This window comes from Geotrypetes seraphini, chromosome 4, assembly GCF_902459505.1.
Source record: "Geotrypetes seraphini chromosome 4, aGeoSer1.1, whole genome shotgun sequence".
Lineage (NCBI taxonomy): Eukaryota > Metazoa > Chordata > Amphibia > Gymnophiona > Dermophiidae > Geotrypetes > Geotrypetes seraphini.
In genome coordinates, this window is record NC_047087.1 from 145501760 (window position 1) to 145521609 (window position 19850).

Sequence of the window (19850 nt, forward strand, 5' to 3'; positions counted from 1 at the left end):
CAAGGAAAGTGCAAACAGCAAGGGCGACAGGGGACAGCCCTGACGAGTTCCCCTACTGTGGAGAAGGGGTTCGAAAAGCCACCATTCACCGAAATCTGCGCCATAGGATCACTATAAAGCGCCAAAATAGCATTAACAAAAAAAGGGCCAAAGCCATACGCCTGCAACGTGGCAAAGAGGAACCTCCACCACACCCGGTCAAAAGCCTTTTCGGCGTCAAAGCTCACAAGTAAGGCGGGGGTACCATCCACTCCAGATTTCTCCAGGACCAGCAAAATATGGCGAAGGTTCTTAGATGCCGGCTGATCAAGCACAAAACCCACCTGCTGGTCCGATACCAAGGAAGGCAGCACTCGGGCCAATCGATTCGCCAGCACCTTAGCCATCAATTTCGTCTCAAAATTCAGCAGGGAAATGGGTCGATAGGAGTCCGATAGGGTTGGGTCCCTGCCCGGCTTAGGAAGAACAATGATCTGAGCTAAATTCAAATAACGGGGCAAAAACCCCTTTGCCACATTTAAATTGAAGATTTCAGACAACAACGGAGCGATCTCATCGACCAGCAGCTTATAAAATTCACCACGGTAGCCGTCGGGTCCGGGAGACTTGCCCAACGGGCTAGCACAAATTGCCCACTCCACTTCCTCCGTCACCACAGGGCGCTCCAACATTTCTAAGTCAGCAACAGAGAGATGGGGCAAATCCAATCTGTCCAAATAGACCCCCCCCCGTCAAGAAGATCCGGGCCGGGCGAAGCATACAAATCAGTGAAAAAGTCACGCAGAATACGACTAATATCCTCGGTCTTATGATGGAGCATGCCCCGCGCATCGCGCAAAGCTGTGACACCTGCGGACCCACGATAGGGGCGAGCTAAACGTGCCAACATTCTGCTACTCTTATTAGCAAACCGAAAAAGCTGAAATTGATTGTGCTCCCGAGACCGCTGAGCCCCCCTATGCAGGAGCTCATTCAAGGCCTGCTACGTCTCCAAAAGCTGTGTTTTGAGCGCCAATGAGACGGTGCTGGCAAAACGCCGCCGCAGAATCTGAACCCTATGTTCCAAGGCAAGAATCTCTCTATGACGCGCTTTAGCCTCAAAGGCAACAAACGCCACGATTTCCCCACACAACACGGCTTTCACAATCTCCCAATAGAGGATAGGATCCTCTTGATGTTGCAGATTAGTACATTGGAAATCCCTCCATTTGGCCAACAAAAAATCGTGAAAGTGGGCATTACGATATAAATGGCAAGGGAACATCCAGGAAATATCCCCCTCCTGGGGCGACCCCCAAAACCAACACAGGCCCACCCAAGCATGATCCGAGATTTCAGTGGGGCCCAGGATGGCTTCCTGAACCGCAGGGAGGAGATCCCGGGAAAGGAGAATAAGATCAATGCGAGAGAGGGTCCCTTGGGCCCGAGAAAGATGCGAATAGTCCCACTCCACCGGGTGGAGAACTCTCCAAACGTCTAGCAAGCTCAAAGAAGAAGCCAACATTAAAGCCCTAGTGCAGGCCCTGAGCGACTCCCGTCCCACAGAAGAAGAACGATCCAGCCATGGATCAGGGACCTCATTAAAATCGCCACCGAGAATCAGAGGAATATCTCCAAGGTTATGCAACTTCCGAAAAAATTTGGCAGAAGGATTATTAGGAGCATAAAGATTACAAAACAATAAGGGCTTATGGTTAAGAGAGACAGAGGCAATAAGGTACCGACCCTCAGGATCTCGAACCACCTTGTGAGTTTGCAGGTTAAGGCCCTTGCGAAAAAGCATCACCACGCCTCCCTTCCCCCCCAGAGCCGGAGCCTCCAAATGTGCACCCACCCACCAAGAGCAGAGCTTAGCATGCTCCACAGAGGATAAGCGGGTCTCCTGTAGAAAGGCGATGGAGGCCCTCCTACGATTCAACGCTTGCAATATTTTATACCTCTTAATAGGCGAGTGGATCCCCCCCACATTCCAGGAAATCAGGTTATGTTCCAGAAAAAACTAAAAAAGAGCCAAGAGCAGATACAGAATATCCCATAGCAGAATGCCAGAGAAGTGTCCCAGTCACCACCCCTCCAACCGCACACTCAGAAAATCCCCAACCTCCCACCTGCCTGAACCAAAAAAGACCCCATTCCACAACAAACCACCCCACCCCCTCCCCATGTCCCCCCCAACTCCCCCCACCCTTCCCCCGCCCCCACCAACCCTTGCCAAACCCTGTACCACACCCCAAGAGGTGTCAGTTCCAGAAATCAAGGTACGCCCACTGCAGGCCCCCCACAAAAACACCCCAGCCCCAGAAACACCTAGAAACTGGCATCCAAAGAACAACAAAAGGGAAATAAGAACAACTGAGCAAGAGGACAAGACCCCCAGACCAGTAAGGCCTCTACCTCAACCCATGCACCAAGCAAGGAAACTGAACACCCCCCCCAACCACACAACTAGCAAGCAAACCGAACACACAACCACACAACGAGCCCATGCCCAAACCCCCACCCTGCTCAATCGGACGCACACAGACAAAGCCACCCGAGACAGACCCCACAACATCCCACTCCAGATCCACTCCGCCACCCACACACACTCATACTAGCGCAGAGCAAACAACCACTCCCTCCCCCTACACGGCAAGGGAGAACAAAACTCAGAATGCAAGAAGTCCAACAAGGAAAGACTCGGCAGCAAAGTCCACTCCCAGGGAACTCAGGAGAAACCCCCAACGTCAATGGGTGAAGGCCCACAGGGGAGATAGCTCAACTCGCTCAAAACCAGGAACTATCAAAGCGAGTCCCCTGCACAACCAACTCCACCAAGCAAGATGGTCAGAAGATCACGGGGCCACCTCTGGGAACTTCTCCTCCACGAACCGCTGAGCAGCTTCCGGAGTGTCAAAATGATGCGCCCGGCTGGAGTGCAGCACCCTCAAACGTGCAGGATATTGAAGAGAAAAAGGAACACTGCAACGGATGAGACTGGAACAGAGGGGAGAAAACTTGCGCCGAGCCTGAGAGACCACCGCTGAGTAATCCTGGAAACAGAGGACCGGTTTATTGTTGTAGAGCAGCTTCTTCCCCTGGCGTAGGGCCCTAAGGACCGCAATCTTATGGCGATAATTGAGCAGGCGGCAAATAACCACCCACGGACGATCCACGCCATCTCTCCGGGACCCCAGGCGATGCGCCCGTTCAATAAAGAGGGGGCCCAATTGCTGCAGGAGGGCCAAAGACTCCATCAGCCACTTCTCCAGAAAGTCCCCCAGATCAGAGTCCACCAGGGACTCGGGCAAGCCCACAAACCGCAGGTTGTTCCGGCGGGACCGGTTCTCAAGGTCCTCCACCTTGGCCCGAAGCGCTGCCAGAGAAGTAGAGTGGCCCGCCTGGTCCTGCATGAGCCTCTGCACCGCGTCCTCAGTAGAGCTGACCCGCTGCTGTGTCTCCTGAACCTCCGAAGTTAGAGCGGCAAACCGCTGGTCCAAGGTGTCAAGCTTGTCCAAGATGCGCTGCAGCTTGTCACCCAGCGTGCCCTCTAGCGTGGCCTGCACTTCGACAGTAACCTCCGCGACCCAGAGGGAGCTGGGGGTCTCGGGCGAGGCAGGCACCACATGCACCGCCACCTTGGATTCAGGCTGCTTCCTCCGCTCGCGGTTTGACTTGTTTTGGTGAGCGGCCATCCCCCAGAGAGCCGCGAAAGCGCTCCAGAAATGCCCGACAGTGCTCCCCCGCGCGAAGATACAAGGAGCCGAGGTAATTAATGCGGATTAGTGTGCAGATCTGCAGCGGGCATACCAGAGCCACAAGCCCGTCCTGCTCACAGCCCCATGCTTCCGCCGGAAGATAATAAATTATATTTTTAATGCTTTTACCCCGGCTTTCTTAAGATGCATACATTCTTGGCAAACAATCAATAAATAGGGCAATCAGGAGCAGAGGCAAATGAATTTGCTGAAGTGCTTAATTTTCCATTTTTAATACCTAAAGATCTTATAATACAGACTGCTGTGTGTGTTTATTTTAAGATCAATCTATTCTTTGTTTTTGCCAAACAAGGAAAATAAAAAATCCCAAAACGAATTGAATGCTAAATATTAGGCATCAAACACATTGAAATTCCATTGCCTTAATTTTGTCAAACCACACTTCATTTGAATAGATATGTGCAATGCCATCTAGAGGAATGGAGAGATAGGGTTGTAGGGGTGTTTTCTTATTTATACCTGAAGGTTAGGCCTCTCTGACGTCATAAAGCCTGAACCATTATCTGCAAGAAATCATTCCAGCCTAAACCATGCAAGAAGAGAAAGAAGAAAACATCTTTGCTGTTTATGCCTGATGCATTCTGGGTATGTACTAGAACTGTGTTCTAGTCAAGGACATCCAGCTATGCCTACATGCTCAGCTTGTGTGAATCTTGGGGGAGGCATGGCTCCTATGCTGTTCTTATCGACGAAGGCGCCTCTGTTTCACAGCCTGTGTGAGACTCTATACAGAAAGGCTATTCATCTAAGTCAGGGGTGCCCAACACGTCGATCGTGATCGACCAGTAGCTCAGGGAGGCAACACGAGTCGATCGCGGAGCCCATCCCGGGCTCCGTGATAGACTCGTGTTGCCGTCCTGATCTACCGGGCCGATTAGCCTTCCTCTCCAGTGTTCTCCCTTGGGCCTTTTAGCTGGCCGGTTCGCCCAGCTGTCATGTGCTGCTGCCGCCGCTGCTGAACATTAAAAAAAAAAACAAAAAAAAAACGGCTTGGAGATTTCAGCCCGTAGCGAACTTATGCTCCGTGGCTCTAACGTGTGCGTGCCAGCTTCCCTTCTCTTCCCTCCGAAACCGGAAGTTATGTCGGGGGGGGGGGGGGGGGGAGGGGGAGAAGGGAAGCCGGCACGCACATGCTGAGAACCCTGAAGCAAGCGTTCGCTATGGGCTAATGCGGGAGACAGGTTAGTGAAGCATTTGCTCTTCTTGCTGCCGGGTCCTGCCTACTTCCTGTTTCCGCGAAGGCAGGACCCGGCAGCATTTCCCCCAATATGTCGATCGTGATCTTGGGCCAATCAGCCTTCCTCTCCCCGACGGCAGAATTAACGTCGGGGAGAGGAATGCTGGTCGGCCGAAGCAGGGAGAGCTTGGGGCTGCGTCGGCTTTCGGGCCTGTTATTGGTGGCGGTTTGGGTCCTGGTCCCAGATGGCAGTGGCTTGGGGGAGGGCAGGGAGAAAGAAAGAAAAAGGGCAGGCAGGGAGAAAGAAGGAAAGAAGAGAAACAGAAAAAAAAGAAAGGGAGGCAGAGAGAAAGAAAGGGCAGGGAGAGAGGAAGGAAAAGTTGGGGGAGGGAATGAGGTCTGGAGAAGAGGAAGCATACAGGCTAAAAGAAAGGAAGAAAGATTGGATGCACAGTCAGAAGAAGAATGTGCAACCAGAGACTCATGAAATCACCAGACAAGGTAGGAAAAATGATTTTATTTTAAATTTAGTGATCAAAATGTGTCTGAATTTATATCTGCTGTCTATATTTTACACTAAGGTCCCCTTTTACTAAACCGCAATAGTGTTTTTTAGTGCAGGGAGCCTATGAGCGTCGAGAGCAGCGCTGGGCATTCAGCGCAGCTCCCTGCGCTCTAAAAACTGCTATCGTGGTTTAGTAAAAAGGGAGGGGGTATATTTGTCTATTTTTGTATGGTTGTTACTGAGGTGACAGTGCATAGAGTCATCTGCTTTGACCTCTTTGAAAAACCCTGGAATAGGAGGAGTGTGTGGCGCAGTGGTTGGATCTACAGCCTCAGCACCCTGGGGTTGTGGGTTCAAACCCCGCACTGCTCCTTGTGACCCTGGGCAAGTCACTTAATCCTCCATAGCCCCAGGTACGTTAGATAGCTTGTGAGCCCACCGGGACAGAGAGGGAAAAATGCTTGAGTACCTGATTGTAGAAACCCCTTAGATAATCTTGATAGGCGGTATATAAAATCCTAATTAACTTGATATAAATCCTAATAAACTTGATAATTAACATTTTCTATGCGTACAGTGTGCGTTGTGTTTTTTTAAAATTTTATTGTTGGTAGATAATTTTGACTTGGTCATTTTAAAAGTAGCTCGCAAGCCCAAAAGGTGTGGGCACCCCTGATCTAAGTTATGTCTTGGGATTGGTCCGGAGAGGTCATCTGACGAGATCCAAGTGAAATGTGCCTAATTGTTAGTCTGTGCTAGGATGTGAGGAACTTGCATCTTATCATAGGTGTTCTCTGCACATCTTCTATAATAATTAAGACCTGAAAAGTTACCTTTTGTGACTCTGCCTGAGAGAGAGAATCTGGACTTTAATCCAGATCTGGATTCCATGACATAAAGGAAACCTTGGCTGCCAACCTAATTTACAGCTGTTCCAGTTCCTGTACCAAGAGAATTCTTATCTTCAGTGCTGAGTAGAAGACGTCTTCCCTTTCACCTGATTCTGTGCTACGGCCTAATCAGATGGTGAGATAAGTAACTTATCTATCTTATCAGCTGGGGTTAGATAAAAGAATTCTATTGTCTTCGGGATAAGGAGATGTAAAGTTACTCGAGGTAATAAGCTATATTTTTAGTTGCTGCTAATCAGAAATTATTATTATAAGGAATTATTTAGTGTGTGTAAGAATTAGTATATTCACTCATTTATCTAGCAAGTGTGGTATGATAATTATGTACTGAGTTTCATATATGTATTCGGATATTTTGTGAACAATAATCATGATTTGCTACTGGCTTGTGAATTATATTTTTATATTTCTAATAAAGTATTTCTCATAGCCTGGGTCTCTGTGTTGCGTAAGTAGGCAAAGCTTGCTGGACCTAGATGAGATAGTATGGTCTTCCCTAGAAAACTAAGACAGGCACGTAACTTGTTTATGTACCTGATTAGTACAATCATAAATCTTACTACAGGATATTCCCTAAGAGACAGTACTTCCAATTTACTCTGATTCAATATGCCCTGGATTTTGCGCCAGTATTCAGTGATACCTATAGAGAGGGGTGTCCAACCCGAGGCCCAACAAGGAGTTTTGTGCGGCCCAGCTTCTTTTTCCCTCCCTCCCTTCTGTGCCTCCTTCCGGCGGGTAGTTTTCTGGCCGGCTCCCTTGCTGCAGTTGTCTGCGGATGTCCTCAGCTCCACATATGCAATATGTGGCTGTGTCAGAAGCATTCACTCTAACGTCATGACGTCAGAGAGAAGGATTCTGAATGAGCCGTGAATCACGCATGAGGAGCTGACGCTGCCCACGAACGACTGCAGCAAGGGAGCCAGCCAGAAAATTAACACTTGCTGGGAGGCACAGAAGGAAGGGAATGCTACCAGCACAGGCACGGATCACAGACAGCCATAAAATAAATGCTTCCAGCACAGCCACGGATCACGTGAGGAGCCAGCCACCACCGCCCACAGCTTTCACCAGAAAAATGATTGAGCATGGGAACCGGCCAGAAGGTTAATACCCGCCAGAGGGAGGCACGGCAGGGAGGGAGATGGTCATGTTGGGACTCGAGAGGAAGGGAGCATAAACTTTGGACAAATGATGAAGGAAGGAGAGAGAGCGCATGAGCCATAGGATTGAAGAATGGAGGGAGGGAGGAAACAGTAAGGGAGAATTGGGTGTTTGAGAGACGGAAAGAGAAGGTGCACATGGAGAGATGAAGAAAGAGGAGAACTGTTGGGCAGAGAGGAGGGAGGGAAAGAGAGAGAATTATTGGACATGGTGGTGGGAAAGGAGTGAGACAAAGCTGCATGGGCGCAGAGAGGAAGGGGGAGACCATGCTGAGCCAAGAAAGCTTCCTGGACTGAGTTTTTAAAAATTTTTAAAGTACAGAGGGGAAGGTATTAAAAGAAGTGCCAGATTGGGCATGGCGGGAGAGTTTATGGGGCCAAAAACAGAAGACAGAGAGAGATGGTGGACAATGGTCTGAAGGGAGAGAAACTGGATCTGGGGTGGTGTGGAGAAAGAAGGAAAAAGATACTTGAAGGGAGAACTGTTGGGAAGAGAGAGGGAGGGAGGCAGGCAGGCATGGGGAGAGATGGGGTGGGGAATAGTTGGAAAGAGAAAGGGAGAGAAGTTGGATCTGGGGATGGAAAGGAGGTAGGAGAAATTTTAGGCCTGTGTATGGAAGACAGAGATGCAGCATCTCTCTTTTTTCCCCTCCATTTCATTGTTCATCATCAAGGGGGGAGGGAAGAAGAAAACCAGAAAAGAGAGGGAGCAAAATGTTGGACCATGGGGATAGAGGAGAAATGGACCCATGGGAGGGCAGGAGGGATGAGATCTGGGATAAGAAAGGGGATGGAAAGAAAGGGACAGGGAGTTATAGCCTGACCAGTGGAGAGAGGGAGGGGTATTCTGAAAGTGGTGAGCCATGTAGATGAGGTCAAAAGGGAGATGACAAGATGAGTGAGAGAGCAGTGAGTACAGTGGTAGAAATGTGGTAATGGGGAGTAGATAGAAAGAAATAGGAGGCTGGGAAAGGAGTGAGATGGGAAATGGGAGAGCTAGGGACTGAGAGAAGATGGAGAATTGAGAGGTAGTTGAACATTTAAAAAGAAGAAGGGTGAGAAAAAAGGCAAGATTTGAGTGGACAGAGACAGAAAAGAAAAAGTTAAGAAAGCTGAAAGGGAAAAATCAATATGTTGGAGACAGGAACAGTATTGAGAAGAGGAGGAAAACTGGACAGCAGACACTGGAAAGAGAATTGGTTTAGTCATATACAGCTGATCTGGGGGAGGGACTGGAGTCCAAAATTAGTGGATGGGCACCAAAGTTTCTCCCCCCCTAAGCGCAATTTACAAATTCTTTTTAAAAAAAAATTATTTATTGATTCTCCAAATTTCAATAGTGCAATACATGAATTTATAACACATACTATGTTAATATAAGCACATTCAACTTACAATTATATATAACCAATCATTTTCTCCCCTCCCCCACTCAATGATTATTATTTTTTTAACTTTATTGATTTTTAAACTTTGATAGTGCAATACAATTAGTTAATCATTAACATTGTATGAAATGCACTATTAACTATACAATTAAAACATTAAATAGATATTTTCACCCAGTCTTGACGTAATTATTAATACAGTAATACCAATAATGCGATTACAATACTGTGATTAAATTATTAAACTCCTCAAAGTACATTTCCCTGCCCCCTACCCACCTTTCCTCCCTGGATGTGTAAGGACAGCTCATATAAAAGAAAAAAGAAAGAAACTTGACCCTTATTGTACTGCAACAAGAGTAGCCAATGAACTCCATAAATCATTAAAGGACTTACTACTTCCCACACGTTCCGCCATCATTCTTTCATATTTATACACGGTACATACATTTACCCACCAAAAAGTGTAGTTAATTCTGTCATGGTTCTTCTAATTATGAGTAATAAGTTGAACACCTATTCCTGTCAAGATCAGGAAAAGGCAACTTTTATACATATCTAAAGTAGGTTTAACATGAAGTATCGTACCACAAATTATCACCTCATAGGACAGCGGAATAGATGAATCAAGAATGAAATTTATGAATCAAGAATGAAATTTATTTGTTCCCAAATTGACTTCCAAAAACCAAGTATCATTGGACAGAAATACAACAGATGATCCAAAGTCCCTATATTAATATGACAATGCCAACATCTATTAGACTTAGAATTATCTATTTTTTGTAAACGAACTGGGGTCCAAAAAATCCTATGTAATAAAAATAACCATGTTTGTCTCATAGATGCTGTTGCTGTACATTTCAACCTCCAAGTCCAAATTTGTGGCCATCAAGACACAGAAATATACTGTTTAATCTCGATGCTTCAAATATCTCTAAGACTATTTTTTGGTTTCTTATTTAAAAATTCAGAAATTAATTTGTACCACTGGACGGCCTGAAGTCCTACTAGATCTGTCTGATAGCAAAGGATCTACAAGCAGTAATATGTTTTTAAGTTTTTCCATTCAAGGAACCCACTCTGAACAGCCTGCTAACCCGGTAGAATCTCTGACAACAGTAATGAAGATTCTGGATCTCTTTGCCCAGATCTCAAAATTTAAAATCAATGCAAATAAATCTGAGATTTTAGATCTAACCTTAAATGAGAGAGAAAAATTATATATAAGGGAAAAATTCCCCTTTAAATGGACATATCACCATCTGTGATATTTGGGGGTAACTATAACTAGAACACTAAATTGCCCCTAAATATATAACTGATCTTTTCGTCTTCTCAGCCAACAGACACAAGAGAAGCTCACATTCCAACTTCGTTTCCCCCCCAGTGAGAGGTTGTAACCTGAAAAAACACCATGAACATCTTCTCTTGCACCAAGCAGCATCATGGGGTAAAGACCTAGAACAATTGCTTTTGCCCACTACTTATGAGGAACTTAGGAAATGTCTGAAAACACACCTGTTCCTAAAGTATCTAGACAACTGATCCTCTCTTCTCTCTCCCCTCTATAGCGATTAACTTGTTCTATTGATCACTCTCTCCTCAAAAATGGATTTCCTGTCCTATTAACCCTCTTTCTTCCTCCCCTCTTAAAGTCAATCAATTTGTACCTTTGTTTAATCTTTGTAAACCGCATAGAACTTCATGGTATTGCGGTATATAAGCTGTTATTATTATTATTTGTATTCAGTCAATTTTACGGAGTTACTTAAAAAGATTATGGATGAATTAAATGGATGGAAACACTTAAATATATCATGGTTAGGTAGAATACATTCTATAAAATGATTGTTCTCCCCAAATTACTCTATCTGTTCTCTGCAATTCAGATACAGATGCCATCTTCCTTTTTTTTAAAGGATTGGAAAAAAACTGTTTACTTATATTTACATAAGAACATAAGAATTGCCGCTTCTGGGTCAGACCAGTGGTCCATCCTGCCCAGCAGTCCGCTCATGCGGCGGCCCCAGGTCAAAGACCAGTGCTCTAAATGAATCCAGCCTCACCTGCGTACATCCCAGTTTAGCAGGAAATTGTCCAGCTTAGTCTTGAAACCCTGGAGGGTGGTTTCCCCTACAACAGACTCTGGAAGAGCGTTCCAGCTCTCCACCACTCTCTGGGTGAAAAAGAACTTGCTTACGTGTGTACGGAATCTATCCCCTTTCAAATTTAGAGAGTGCCCTCTCGTTCTCCCTTAGGAAGAATTTGCTATTTCAGAAATAGATTAGAATTGGTTTGAAAGGTGTCACCTCCTGACCTCTTTGAGTGGGTGGTGGGATGGTGGTCTGAGGATTTCTGGTATTATAGTAATGGGGTATGACTGATTGTACATTTGGGAAGGGGGGAAGTGTGGTTTGATTAGAAAGAAATAAAGCTTTATTATATTTATAATTGTATATTTGATGGTTAATCTTGGAAAAAAAACCTTTAAAAAAAATTTTTGTATTATGAAATTACTTTAATAAAGAATATTCAGGGGGGAAAAAAGCTGATCTTGCTATAAATTTTCTGGTTAGAAGTAGGCTATGAGTAGTTTACTGGAACTCTGGAAGTCATTCAAATGGAAAGTATTGTTCAGAATCTGTCAGTCAGTGTCTTTATGAGTTGTTTAAGACAGAATTACACAAAGAAATTATAGCGGAGAACTCTGCTGGCTAACAGAGTTCTGAAAGAGGCGGCGCCCAAACTTATCCATGGTGCGGAAGCATATACTCTAGTATTGGAGGATTTTTTAAAGACAGATTCAACCAGCAGAGACTGGTGCTGAAATTGTGGCTTGTCAACGATGGGACACAATTGTATTCTGTACAGAGAGTCAATTTTTTCTTGGAGCTAAGGGAAGGGTGAAAGGAGCTTTCCAGTTCTTGAACATAGATTCCTTAAGTAAATTATGAAGAAGCAATTTTAGAAACTCTTTAGAAGGCTCATCAAAATCAAGTGCTTCAAGCTCTGCCCTGAGCTCAATGTCTGACTCCAGTTTAACAGGCAAAGCTTTCCCCATCTGCCATGATAAATTTAGTGATAGTCCTTCTGGAAGAGATCTGCGTCTTGGCGATGGATGAGATGCCATACAACTCTGGAGCAGATAATGTGGGTTTGAGAATCAGTATTTTGTACAGAGAGATCAGAATCAATGTCCCCAACTCCAGGAGATTCTCTATAAGGATAAGATGGATGTGTCATGGTCTAAGGAGTATGATGACTGAGAGCGTCGAGAAGAGCTTCTTTGATGATGTCACTACTGGTCAGATAATGATGATGATGAAGATCGACATCAAGAATGTGTAGATCTTGACTTACGTTGAGGCGAATGCAAATCGGAAGCATGCGATGTTCTCTTGGATTTAGAAGTGCGAGCATCGGTACCATGGGATCTCGAAGGCTGTCGATGTTTAGATGGTATGACAGGCAAGACCCTGTCACATCCATAAACCCTGCTGCTAGCCCTACCTGTGCTAAACCAGTGACCATTTCTGGGGAAAGAAATAGGACTTTAAAGTCTGACAAGCAGACTGCAGGCACCTCAGAAGTGCAAGGAATAGGCAATAGTGCAGCAGCAGTACATGGCTCCACTTTATTATTCTATTATTCATTATACAAATCTGCAGAGGGAAAGAATCACTTTAATCCTACAGCACTGCAGACTGATAAAGAAAGGGTTAAAGTGAGGGGAGTAACCAGCAGAACTGACGTGCACCAAAATGTGCAGAAGCTCAGGAAGAAGAAATCTCCTATAGCTGAGAATTGGAGGGGAGGAGCAGCAGTCCAGAGCTTGGATGCCTAGAAATCTCCCAGGCACGCTGACAAACTCTGAGAGAGTTTGTACACCAGTTCCTCTGCCTCGTAGGAGAGTTCAGCCAGAAGCAAACAGGAAAGAAAGGTATCAGTTTTCCAGGGAAAGGTTAGCCTAGGAAGGGGAAGATTTTGTGGAAGGATTTACAAAAACAAGGGCACCCAAAGGAAGGGGGTGGGGAGACAGAAGATAGAGAGGACGCTTGTATGGAGGCATCTGAACAGGACTATGATATAAATGATGAAGATTTTGCCATGGAGTGCAGTTTTCATCCAGAACAAGGCATGAGTGATGAATGCATGTTTGATTAAATTGATTAGCTAAGAAGCCTGTTTATGGGTTAAATCCTGTTGATTAAGAAATGGAAATTGAAGTTTTGAATGTTTGCGGACAGGAGTATATAAGGCTTTGGTACAGTATGAAAGGGAATCGCAGCACAGCTGAAGTTGGCCCTGTCCTGAGTCATGGAACATCTGGGAACAGGGTAGGCATAGGATCATATGCTCTGTATAAGGGAGGTTAGAGTTCCCCCACATACTGGCCCTAGCTATAGGAAGTCAATGCAGTATTGTGAAGCTTATTTAGTGGTCAGTGTAAATAATTGTGCAGAGATGTGATCCATGCTCCACTGTAGCTACAAAAACTTTTAAGAAGAGATGTGAAAGCAGAAGTGCTGCCTGCTGGCAAATAAGAGGGGCTCAGGTCCCTGCTGAGGATAGCTGCCTGAACTGTGACAAAGCAGCAGCCTGTGGAACAGAACAGAGCAGTATAAACACGAACCACTTTTAAGAAGTGATCCCCATTCCTAGTGTTTTATCCCCCCTTTCCCTTTAATTAATTTGTGTGGGGGTTTTTTTATTGTTTTTTTTAATCTTTTATTGATTTTCCAAACCAACAACAGTGCAATAAACAATTAGATGTATATATAACAAAACAAGAAAGAGCACGTTTACCTTTCAGAAAAACATGAACAATCATTTTTACCCTTCCCACTCACCCACCCACTTGACTGAACAAGAAAACATAAATATTTATACAAAGATTTCTTCAATATTCATTCCCAACTTAACATCCGTGAAAATCTGAGATATCCCCTTGGATATGTAAGTTACAAGCAGAAGTATATTAATAAATTATTCAACTATTATTAATAAAATTAGTCAATGAACACCATGTTAATTGTAATACCTTAGTAATTCCCATTTGATCATTTATCATTTTTTCCATCCTGTAACAAAGGCATAATGAGTGCCACCAAAAACAAATTCAAGCGATCAAACTTTTTCCAATTTCTTGTGACAATTTGGATAGCTAGCCCAGTCATAATTCCTAATAGCCTATTTTTATGTTTATCAATTGGTGGCTTAAGGCATAATAATGATCCGCAGATTACCGTTTCATAAGATAACAGAATTGCAGACTCTAAAATCAAATTAATATGTCCCCATATTGACTTCCAAAAGTTGAGTATCAAAGGACAATAGAATAGCAGATGATCCAGCATCCCTATTTCGAGATGACAGTGCCAGCATCTCTTAGATTTAGAATCATCTAATTTTTGAAAATGAATAGGGGTCCAAAAACTTCTATGTAACAGAAAAAAACATGTTTGTCTCATAGATGCTGATGCCGTACATCTTATCCTTCAAGTTCAAATTAGAGAATGACACAGTGGTTGTTACCCGCAGGTAACCCGCCGAAATGGTGACAAAAAAAAAAAGGTCACCGCAAGTACTGGGACAAGGCCATTCACTGCCCCATGGAGCGGTGAATGGTCTTGTCTCCACAGTTAAGAGTGAGCATGCTGTGACAAATCTAGCTCTCCTCCTAGCTTTGTCTCAGGTTTAACTAGGAAGAGCAGTAAGCCCCTATGCAGGAGAGCTGACCAGGTTGGCTCTGCCAAGTATGAAAATGCTGACTTCTCTTGCAATGACATTGATGAGCCAGACAGTGACTGCCAGGGAGAGTCCAGGCCAGCGGCAGGTTATGCTACCAAGCCTGCTATTAGCTCACAAAAGAACTCAGGAGCCAGGAAACTACAGCTCCCAGAAAGCCAGAGTATTAGCAGGAAGCTGTCATGTAAGCAGACACAGCTGCAGAGGGAGCTTTCTCCCTTCCCCTCTTCAGAGCAGGGAGGGACGGCTTGGAGCCTGTTAAAACGAGGCAGCTGAGACCCAGAGAGGGGGAGGAGCAGAGAAGCTGGGAACGTGATCCTGAAAGGCAGCATGACTTCTCTCCCCGGCTGAATGCTGAGGATTTGGGAGAAGAGTGTGAGATGGTGGACGTTTCAGAGTCTGAACCCACCATTGAGAAGCAGTGGGAAAGCTGGGAACCTACGGATATTGGTTTGTCCAGTGAGCCTAGTGAGAGGTTAGAAGTTATGGACACAAGCTGAAAGGTGGGAAGATTTTTGATACTTTTTCTTACCTGTGTTGTTTTGGTGAACTCCTGAGACTGAGTTTATGTTTTGTGTACAGCAGAATTATCTGACTTTCAGTGCTAACCTCTGAAGCATTCTGTTGCATTGTTTTTGCTTTAAACTGCTTGAACATTTAACTCCTCTCCACACAGCTGGAGACTCATTACTACTGATAAGCTACTGCAGAGAAGGTCAGCCACGGAAGAGCTCCATGTGTGTAAGTTCCTTAGCTACAGTCAGCCAGTGCCAGAGTTCCCTAGCTTTAGCAGTTTATCTTTGAACTTATGAAAAGTTTATTTTCCAAGCTACAAAAACTGTGTGTATTTTTCTTTACTGCTCTTTCTCAGGAAAGAGAGCATTGATGAAGTTACCCTTTACCCATTAAGGCTGGTGAAGAGGACTGAGTGGTAAAGACTGAAGTCCAGCCATAATTTTGGTTTTGTGGTTTTTTTTCTTTTGGACTTTGTAAATAAGAGCCATTCTGACGTTTGTGCAACCAGGGTGGCCAGGTTGGCCCAACATTGCATGTTTTGGTTTGTGCAACAATGTATTGGGAAATGTTACAGTCTTCTAAGAACCTCTGAACAACCTGACTTTGTGTCAGGAATAAAAAGTCTATTTGCATTCTTTGACTTTTCGATGTGAGTGAATTCCTTGCCTGTTTTTACTGTGGTTATTTTTACTTGCTGTTTTCACCCTAGGCTGACGTCTAAGGCGCCTGAAGGATTCCCTAGTTGAAGGGAACACGCTAGGAATAGTGTTGGTCGCTGTGGCCCAGGCTCGCTGCACCTTTCAGGAGCCCGCGGGTTGCGACAATGCATGGTGAACGAGCGTGCGGTCCGGCAGCCCCTTCTCTCCCGCCGGCCGTGCATCTCTCTCCCTCCCTTCCCTTCTCTTCTCTTCGTGGCGAACTGGTGATTTCTATAAGGCTATGCCTTGTATTGCAGCCGGAGCTTTGAAGTCGCGTCGCGTGTGGCTGTTGGGAAAGTCTCCTCTAATGCAACTTCCTGTTTCCGGTTGCATCGGAGGAGTCTTTTCTAGTAGAGAACGCGACGCAACTTCAAGGCTCCAGCTGCAATACAAGGCATAGCCTTATAGAAATCACCAGTTCGCCACGAAGAGAAGGTAAGGGGAAGAGAGGGAGGGAGATGCACGGCTGGCCGGCAGGAGGGAGCTGCTGGACCGCGTGAAGGGTGCTGGGGATGGGGGGATGGAGAGGAGAAGACACTGAAGCAGCCTGAAGGGAATTGGTGAAGAAAAAGAGGGGAGAAGACATTGGAAATGGGGAAGAGACAGTGGAGAGAAGATGCTGGGAAATGTGGAAGAGAGAGTGGGGAGAAGGCATTGAAGGGAATGGGGAAGAGAGAGTGGGGAGAAGACGCTGGAAGGGGAGATGCCAGACTATGGGGGAGCAGAGGAAAGAAGATGGGTGCCAGACCAATGGGGGGGGAGGTGAAGGGAGAGGCACAGTAACAGAGCAAATGGAATGCGCAAAGAGAAGACAGACAGTGGATGAAAGGAATTGAATGAGAAGATGAGGAAAGCGGAAACCAGACAACAAAGGTAGAAAAAAAAATTATATTTATTTATTTTCTTTGCTTTAGGATAAAGTAGTATATTAGTTGTGTTGATAAAAATTTATAAACAAAGTCCTGCCAGCTGAACATCTCTTTCTCTAGTTCAGCAGCCAGAAGAAAGGAATAATAATAATAACTTTATTTTTTCTATACCATCACAATCTTACGATTTCAAGGTGGTTTACAGTGATGAGAGCTGGACAATCAGCTTATTACAGAATACAAATAGCGAAGATGTCACTGAACAGTCAATGAATTACAGAATACAAATAGTAGAAAATATACATATTTCTCAAAGTTATCAGCATGTAGTAAATAGTTTTAAAATGGTATCTGATTAGGAGATAAATCTATCGAATAGAGCTGTCTTAATTTCTTTCCGAAATGCGTCGTAGGTCAACCTGGTTCTGTTGATGTAATTGCCTAGCCAGGACTGCTGTTTACTAGCTTGAAACTTAAAAGTTCTGTCCAGAAAGGACCTGTATTTGCAACCAGTGATCTTTGGATCAGTTAATAAGCTAAATATTGCAGTACTGAGGCTTGTATGGATGCTGCAGGGACGGGGCGGTGAAGGGGACGACGGGGAAGGGGAGGTGAAGGGGACGGTTGTCCGGGGATGGGGCAGTGACCAGACATAAATTTTCCCCTGTGTCATTCTCCAGTTCAAATTCGTGGCCATTGAAACGCAGAAATTTGCTGCTTTATCTCAATGCTCCAAATGTCTCTAAGACTAGTTTTTGGTTTCTTATTCATATAGCCAGATATTAATTTATACCACTGGGCAGCCTGATGCCCTAGGAAATTTTGTCTGGAAGCATAAGACCTGCAAACAATACTGATTTTTGAAATTTTCCCAATCAGGGAACCCCTTCTGAATGGCTTGCTTCAACTGCAACCACTTATAAATTTGAGACTTTGAAACACCAAAAGATTGTTACAGTGGTAAAAACTCAAGCATTTTCCCATTTGATATAACTAGTGTACGTATGCCTGCCTGCATCCAGTGCTTCCAGGCGATCTTAGGCTTGCCAATTTGAATATTGGAGTTTAGCCAAAAGGATTGACACATGGATTTTTCTACTGGAATTTCTGTTAAATTGTTAATAAATTTCAAGGTTTTCCAGATGTCAAATAAAATACTATTGTCCTTAACATAACTCCTTAAGTTGGTCCTGGAAGGACTGTACCGGTACCATTGGCTCAACAGCCGGTACCATCAGTGCTACAGGGTATCAAGGGATGGGTGACCTCGATGAGGATGCACGACCTGCAGGAGACACAGCCAGTAAAGGAGATCGATGATAGCATCGACGTTTGGCATGCATCAAGGGACTCAATACTGAAGATGTCTGCCAACAATGGATGTGAAGAAGATGGCTTTTTAGCAATTTTACCTGATGCAGGAATGGAGACCAATGTTGAGGAAGGGCATTGAAACCGGTACAGTGGGTACCAATGGCATCGATTTGTCTCCGGAGGCCATGGTCGGTCCAAACAGCTTCTCTTGCTAGTAGCATCGAGCCATAAGAGTGTGTTTTTGTAAGATATAACAGTGGATACAAGTGTGTACTTGGTGCTTCAACCCCAGACACTGAATGCATCATTTGTGTGGATCAGTGATGGAGAGAGGCCGCTGGAAATAAATGCATGATTGAACCCGCTAAAGAAAAAATCTCAGCGGCAATGTCAAAAAACGCAATGGTTGCAAACCGAGACTGAAAACGTAAAGTGAAAAAATGGAGGAAAAGGCTCGAAGGCCTGACTGAGGAATATATTATTTTAATCTGGGGTTTAGGGTTTTTTTTGTTTTGAAAAAGAAAAAGAACTGAATAAAAGAAATGATAAATAAAACAAAGCAGCGAACCAAAATGGTAAAATTTAAGTTGACTGGGAAAACAACTCGATTGGACAGAGTCCAAAAACAACTTCTTTGCTCCACATAAAAAAAAGAACTGAGGAATTGTGAGCCGACATTGGGCAGGAAGGCACTCGTGTGTGCGGGCAGTCTCGAAACGTCTTAAGAAGTTTAAAGTGACAGTACACTTTTAGCACTGTCTGTACCAGGCTCCGTGGATGACGTCACCCACATGTGAGAATATGCTGCCTGCTTGTCCAAGGATAAATAATGCTACCAGGATATTTTAAAGAGTATTCATCTTACCTTCCTGCTGCCATCTTTTTCCAGTTTTCCCAGAAGTGTATCAAACTAAAAAAAAAATAAACAAAATAATCTTTTACCCTCTATTTTGTAATACAGTGAGCAATCTTAATGAACATTCTTCAATAAGTCTATAAAGACAGATATGGATGTACCTCTCTACTTTCAATTACCAGCTCACTAACACACCGCAAAAACATGTTCTCTCCTTGACTGTCTCTCTCATCTCTGCAGTAAGAAAACAAGAAAAATTAATAACCTTTATTTAGACTTTACTGTACCTTTTGTAAGAACTGGATTTTCATGTGTTTCATGATAGTACAATGTAATGCAAAATATTCTTATATTCTGCAATAACCCATAAGTTCTATGTGAATCAAAGAATTAAGAAATCCAGGCAGTCCTTGAAGAATTACAAAGATAATGCTTCATATTAGAAAAATTATCAGCATTTCAGAAACTTTCTAAAAATTATCAACACTGCAAAAATATCTAAAAATAAATGCCAAGTTCCCCCCAAATAAAAAATAACTGACAATAGGTCTAATCTGAGTTGATAAGACATTCTAAATTTCAGCTGCTAAAAATGTGAAACTAGATGGGAAAGCTGTTTTAAAATGAATACCTCTTGGGGCTCGAATAGTTCAATAATAATTTTTGGATACCTCTGCTCTACCTATACTAGGGAAGCCAATTAGATCTAACATATATAGAGGGGCTTTTCCAAACAAAATATTAAAAATCATTGTATACAACTTAAAAAGAATATGGATTTCTACTTGCAACCAAAGAAGCAACTTTTAATACTATAAAAGTAATTGCAAAATCCATAATTAAGAACTGGTGCAAAGTCCATAGGTAACAAAAAAGAAAGAATACACACACTGTTATACTTTTATCCACAGAAAGGACAGGCAATTTTTGACAGCCAATTTACT

The 19850-nt window shown here is 44.1% G+C and overlaps 1 protein-coding gene across 7 annotated transcripts in view; it reads right to left on the bottom strand.

The window, feature by feature from the left end:
• NUP93 (nucleoporin 93) overlaps positions 1 to 19850 on the bottom strand; it is a 757735-nt gene that overhangs the window by 127290 nt on the left and 610595 nt on the right. For all 7 annotated transcript variants that reach the window (XM_033940752.1, XM_033940756.1, XM_033940750.1 and 4 more), the window contains 2 exons: positions 19068 to 19140; positions 18916 to 18960 (listed from right to left, as the gene is read on the bottom strand). In XM_033940752.1, coding sequence (XP_033796643.1) covers positions 18916 to 18960; positions 19068 to 19140 — 118 coding nt within the window. The remainder of the gene's footprint in view (positions 1 to 18915; positions 18961 to 19067; positions 19141 to 19850) is intronic.